This window comes from Parus major, chromosome 4A, assembly GCF_001522545.3.
Source record: "Parus major isolate Abel chromosome 4A, Parus_major1.1, whole genome shotgun sequence".
NCBI classification, from domain to species: domain Eukaryota; kingdom Metazoa; phylum Chordata; class Aves; order Passeriformes; family Paridae; genus Parus; species Parus major.
The window spans coordinates 13,711,135-13,717,572 of NC_031772.1; the positions used below are offsets into that span (position 1 = coordinate 13,711,135).

Here is a 6,438-nt window from a genome sequence, read left to right on the forward strand (position 1 = left end):
AGTTGATCATTATAGATACTAACATTTAGCTTATGTTTGGTATTGCAGTGTATTCTATAAGAAGATTCCACCACTGGATATGCATTTGAACAATACAGTGGTAGTCCCAGCTCATTTCACAACATTATACATACCACCTTCAAAGGCTTCACCCACATTTCTTCCAATAGTTGTAATGTGCAACTTAGAAGTACTACTCTTACAGATACAGCTGAAATGGATGCCTTTAATATCTGAAAAACACTATAGTCACTACCAGATATTAAGTACGGCTCCTTCATGCCACAGAGTGGATAAGGATTAATAGTAATACTTGAGTATGTAGAAGCAGAGATTATTTCACAAAGCAAATTCAACAGAAGTGATACCAGCAACACTTAATACCCTTCAGACAAACATTTAAGAGTAAGGACAACCCATGTCCTGAGAAAAAAAATCTACTGATACTTAATTTTCTCATATTTATAAAATGTCAAAAAAAATCGTATTTCCCTGTATGAAAGATACTTTAGGCAAAGTCATCACCTCTGAGGTGATGAAAACACCGAAAGGTGTCCTAAACAGCACTCTGAAAAAAATGACATAAAATGGCAGAGAAATTCAAAAGCACAGGAGCAAAGAGCAAGACTACCTTCCATCTCTTTCTGGATACGAGATAGAGCCCCTAACATCCAACCCACCTTGAGCAGAATCCTAGGGACAACAGCAATATACCTCATTAAAGGTAATAATGCTAAAACCTACCATTAATAAGTAAACCAGGACGTGCAACAAATAATAAATCTAAGTTAAGCTGAAGACTAGCCTGGACCTTCAAAGAGTTTAGCAATTGTGTTATCTGGAAACAGTAAAACGTGAGAGAGATAGCTGGCTGAAAGAGGGATGAACTAAACTGTCCTGTTTCAGCTCTCCTTAAACAGTTCTTCCACATTGCTTTGGTCACACCTCAGAAACTGGAGGGAAACCAGGAACACAAGTCAACTGTTGACCTAACACAGGCAGCATCAATACACACACTACCAGGGAAAATTACAAATCTGAATTTCTTTAGCTTACATCAAGTTCAGAAGAATCAACTACAGAAACAGATAAATACTGGTTTTCACTTATGTCTGGCCAAAAACATTGATGTCATAACACTGTGGTTTGTCTTTTGATTTATAGTCTCGCAAAATTACAGAAGATCATTGGAATAAATTTTTAATTAATTATAAAGTGAACAACACCTTGCCAAATATCTAATTTCAAGTATGCAATATATGAAACACTTCTGCACACCTCTCTGTGCATTTATGCTTAAAAACAACCATGCAAAATATATTAATGACTATTAATATAGTCCTTAATATCTGGTTGTCTAATTCTATCTATCCAAAGAAACAGGGTTTTCCTTGTTTTTCCATTACTTGTGACATAGAAAAATGCCAGGTACTTATCACATCAGTTTACCCGTGTCTGAACCACAGCATTTTGTCAATTTTCCTCCAATATAAATATTTAAACAGATCTGTAGTACAAAAATGTATTTGGATTTTCCAGCACTATGTATTTCAGATTGTACATTTCCAAGTACAAACAGAAAAGGTCTGAAACATTTCTAAGTTTTCCTTAAAAAAAAAAAAAAAATTAAACAGAAACACCTTTGGAAAACCAAAATTAATACTTATCTGAAATGTTTGGCAGACTTGTTTTTGTAATACTTGTGAAATTTCACACAATGCTAAAGAGAAATGAAGACTTTATCATAATCCAAATTCACAAACACAGGACAAGCCAGCTCCAGATGTCAGTAAAGGTAGAGGCTGTGATCTCACAAAAAAGTATCACAAGAAATACAATAATCATTCATCAGCCTTTTTTAGACAAAGTGTAAGCAAGCATGGAAATTCAAACATAAAGGTGCAGATATGCAAGTTTAAAATGCACCCCCATTAAGGGACAGAAGAGTGGCTCTGATGAATTTGGTCATGAAGATGAAATGACTTAAAAACAAAGTGAAACTGGATGGAAGCAAGATGAGGTAATAGGACAGTGAAAGACTGAAGCAGCTGAGATACCACTATTGCTAAGAGCAGAAATACCAAAGAAGAGTACACAAAAAATTGTCTGTGAACAGAAACACATTTTATAATGGCAAAGGTTGATTCTTCTCCTCTAATGTGGAAAAAAAATCATCAAATGTGGTAAGTTTTCTACAACAAATTTGACTCTGAGTCACATAAACCATTTCATTCTCTCTATGCTTCAGATATAATTTAGTAAAAAAGTTTACAGCATGGCATTTCTCAAACATGTAAGCATTCACATTCTAAGAATGGTTATATGCTGAATATATGGTCTAAATTTTAAAAATTATTTGTTAAAAAAATAAATAAGAATTATTGGAAACACCAGCATATTTTTTATTTTTATACTAATGGAATGACAGATACTTCAAAGGAAAAAAATAAAGGCTTTAGCTGCCATGAAGTTTTGATTTTTTTAAAATCTGCTCACATCATCAGATGTGGGCATTCTCAACTATTTTAATAAAGGAGGATAATTACCTTTAAGAGGGGAAAGTAGGGAAAATATGCTTTTTAACATAAAAAACTATGTTGATAACAAACGTGCATCTACGGTTAGTGTAACAGTTCTGTAACATTTCATACCTGTTGGAAGGAGAATGTCAAAAGGGAACTCGGTGGATAATCAAGTCTGAGAAAGGCTGGACATATAAAGGAACAGAATAGGGAAAGAAAAATAGTCACAGAAATGGTCACCAGACAAGAAAAAAAAGGGTACAGGCGGTCATCCTCAGAAGGACTGAGCAGACAGGTTCATGAATGTACAAAGAGACTGGAGATATTGGCTGAAGGTGTCTGCATGGAACAGTGAAAGAAAAAAAATGGATACAGAGGGCCATAGGAACAGTTGCTAATAGTGAGACTTGAGTGATAAAGTAGTAAGAAAGATGAATTATTTTATCAGTTGTAGTTTCAATGAAGTTATCTATAAAACCAAGCAAACAACAGCAAGGCACTGAAACTACTGAGATAAAGAGTGGAAGATTTCCACAAGGTTACAGAGCAAGAAGTGGCTAAGATTGGGTTACAGACAACATATAACAACAAACACCATTCCAAAACTGACTGCCTCATAAACAGGATGCTTTCCATCTTTAGCAGACACAAGAGAGAATCACTCCCAAAGTGGAAAAGAAAAATCAATTCCATGTTGGAAAGGCATCCAGCATGTCCCCTTTTAGAGGGAAATACCTAAAGCTAATCCCAAAGAGATTAAGCTGTCTATTAGTCCTCTGTGAATGAGACAAGAACTTCAAAATGCAATTTACTATTCCTATACAAGAAATCATATGAGAAGATATGTCCTAATACTGCACAACTTCAAGATTTAGTTACTTGTGAGCTGTGAGCTGCAAAAAGGCAGTTTCCTCCCCTTGGATTCACAGTCCTGGTGGTTTGTTGGACCAGTCTTCATAAAATATGTAAGGAAATCTAACATTTTCTTTCCAAGGATTCAGGGCCCAACCACATAGCAAGTCATGACTAAGCATCTCTAGGTAGCAGATTGTCAATTATCCCTGAATCATGCCCATTTACTGCACTGTGTTTTCCATAGAATAACTCATCTTAGGCAAGGAGGAAAAAAAAATCATGAAAGTACAAAGTATTCACTAAGCAGTATTTTAATTCCATTCAGAAAGAACTAGCCTGCACTACAGCAGTCACATCAACACACTCCAGTATTCCAGTGCACCTGACCAGGATGAAATTTTAATTCAGCTCTTACAGCTGGGTATGAAGGCACCCTCAAGCCATCTCCTGTGTTTTGTGTGGTACATGAATCCTCTGGATATATCTCAGAAAACACTGGTTAATTACTCTTAGCAGGGTTTAGGTGGGCAGTTTTGTACTGTCAAGATACAGATGCTGCTGGGTACACTCAAAAATGCTCAGGTCCTCCAAGAGACCTACAAGAAGGATATGAAAAGCTGAAGCCACAATAAGGTGTCTCCTTGAGCCACTTTGTCCCATCCTGACTATAGCAGCCTCATACTCCTCCCCCTTCCATATCTTAGTATCAAGAGAGGCATATTTTTTTTTAAAAAAAATTTTATATACTCACTAATTCAGAATTATTCAAAGCAGAAGAAATCTTCACCAGTTATCAGTAAATCATGAGATTGAAAAAAGTAATTGTTTTGCTTTTGGTTTGCTTGAAACATTACTGCTGCAAATCATTTCTCAGGAGATTGCTTAAAGAAACTTTTAAAGTGAAAAATTAAAACTAAACTGCAATTAAATTCACACTTGACATCACCACACACTTCTTGTTACATTGGCTCAACATTCGTTTTTTGCAGCTGAACTGCCAATCTATAAGATGAGCCATAAAACTCCAAAGAAAAATATTAAGTATATTACTTTATAACAGAGTGATATTCTAGCTAGAATTCAAGTAATTCAAACTAGGGGAAAATTGCTGGTTTATACTGAAAATTTTTGCGTGAGGGTGTAAAACAACTCCCACTTTTTATTCTTTAAAAAAAATTATGTGCATTTATCTTAAGTGTGATGCTCCATCTAAAGAGGTAATTCAGGTGAAAACAGATAAATCCATATGCCCATTTTTCCCCTTAGACAATTTAACCAAGTCTTCTTGGATAGTGGTAAAGACAAAACAAAAAGAAATCCTCTCAAAAATTCTAAAAGTTAAAGGACAAACATAACCATACTGACGGGGACAACGTCTGTGTTAGAACTTGGGAACACTAAATCATGAATAAGCTTCCATGCACATATGCTCAAATGAAGCTTTCACCTACACACAGGGGATACATGGCCCCATGGTGTCAAACTTGAACATAAAAAATAAAATTTCAGAAGCTTTCAATTCTCCCAGGTTTATTAGATAATATTTGTCACTAAAAGAATGTCATTATCACCATTACCTCTTTCACATCATTGTGTAACTACTCGGATAAAAGCCTCATCAAAAGTTCTACTGTGCAATGTATTTACTCCTTCTGCTTCTTTCTGACCAAATACTCTTCCTTTAAAAAAGTAAAACTGATTTTAAAAAGTGCTAATTATTTTATTCCAGGAGGCAATATACAGATCTAGAACTTCAACTACAGCACTATGAGCTCACAGGATGCTTATTTACTGCTTATTTTTATCACATACTTTTTCTGAAAAAAAAAATAAAAATTCAGAATAGGATACTAGCATACATAATTTAAAAATGAGCTTTTAAGTGGTCTTTTTTCTTAGAAAAACTCAGAGATGTTGGAACTGTATCATTTGGATATCTACCTGGCTTACCACAGGAACATGTGAGTGTGAAACTCTACCCAGTCCTTCATTGCTAACATAAATATTGGATGTCGCACAATTACTAGGCCCAATTTTTAAAGTCCTAGGAACACTTAAACCATTTAAACTTGCAGGAACTCATCCATGGCTGTTCCTGGCATGTTGATAATAGGTCGTGACAGTAGGCCCAAATCTACCATATCCGAATTTTATTTTCCGTAAAACTACGAATTATAGCCTATTAAGAAGCAGATTAATACAGTCCAACTCATGCAAAGCCACACAATACTACATGGTATTAATAAAACATATTCAGTGCTCATCTGTTAAAGACTCAGTGATGGCTTTGTTAAGCACAAGGGCTTGGAAACCAACATGCAATGCCACTATGTAATTTCAATAAGAAATACATTTGATATCTACACATATTTAACAACTCAGCACAAATATATTTGGCCAAGCAATGCTTACTTTAATATCAGTAGGCAGCTTCCCCTGCCATGGTATTAGGAGCAAGAATCCACCACAGCATTTCATCAGGAATGTGTATTAACTCATTAACCCTCCTCCCCGCCTTGCAGGCCGTGCTCATGCAGTGCAGCTCTCCTGGAAACCCGGAGAGCGAGAGAGACTTTCCTTAAGTAGCGACAAAAGCTGAGGATTTAGCAATTAATGCCCCATCCTAGCTCTGATCCTCGCTCAGCGCCGGGACAAGGCGGCCCCAGGCGCCCCTTCCCACAAAGAGGAAGGCCCGAGGCCTCCCCGCTCTCCCTCCTCATCAGGCCCCGAGTCCCCTCAGCCCCGGCTCGCTCTCCGCGGCCACCGCGAGGGACCCGCCGCGGCCTCCACCCCTGCCTGGTTCTCCCTCCTCCTTCCTGCCCCAGGGCCTCCGCTCTCCCTCAGCGCAGGGAGGAGGAGCCGCCACCGCCTCCTCCTCCCGTTGCCGTCCCCGCTTCCTCCCCGAGGGCCCGGCCCGGCCGCGAGCACCCGGTACCTTGTAGAAGGCCCCGTTGGAGCCCCGCACCTCCACCACCAGCTCCTCCATGTTGTGCGCGGTGCGGGAGACCCGGGCCCGGCGCCGCCTCCCTTCCCTTTCTCTGTGCCGGCGCAGGCGGGGGAG

The 6,438-nt window shown here is 38.2% G+C and overlaps 1 protein-coding gene across 7 annotated transcripts in view; it reads right to left on the reverse strand.

The window, feature by feature from the left end:
• The window catches only part of FMR1 (FMRP translational regulator 1), a 31,404-nt gene extending 24,972 nt beyond the window's left edge, over window positions 1–6,432 (reverse strand). For 4 of the 7 annotated variants that reach the window (XM_015626580.3, XM_015626581.3, XM_015626578.3 and 1 more), the window contains exon 1: window positions 5,790–5,870. In XM_015626580.3, coding sequence (XP_015482066.1) covers window positions 5,790–5,855 — 66 coding nt within the window. In that variant the 5' untranslated portion in view covers window positions 5,856–5,870. Of the gene's footprint in view, window positions 1–2,651; window positions 2,708–5,789; window positions 5,871–6,312 lie in introns of those variants that run through there. The other 3 variants (XM_015626582.3, XM_015626579.3, XM_015626583.3) reach the window with 2 other exon arrangements.
• Window positions 6,433–6,438: the final 6 nt, after the last annotated feature.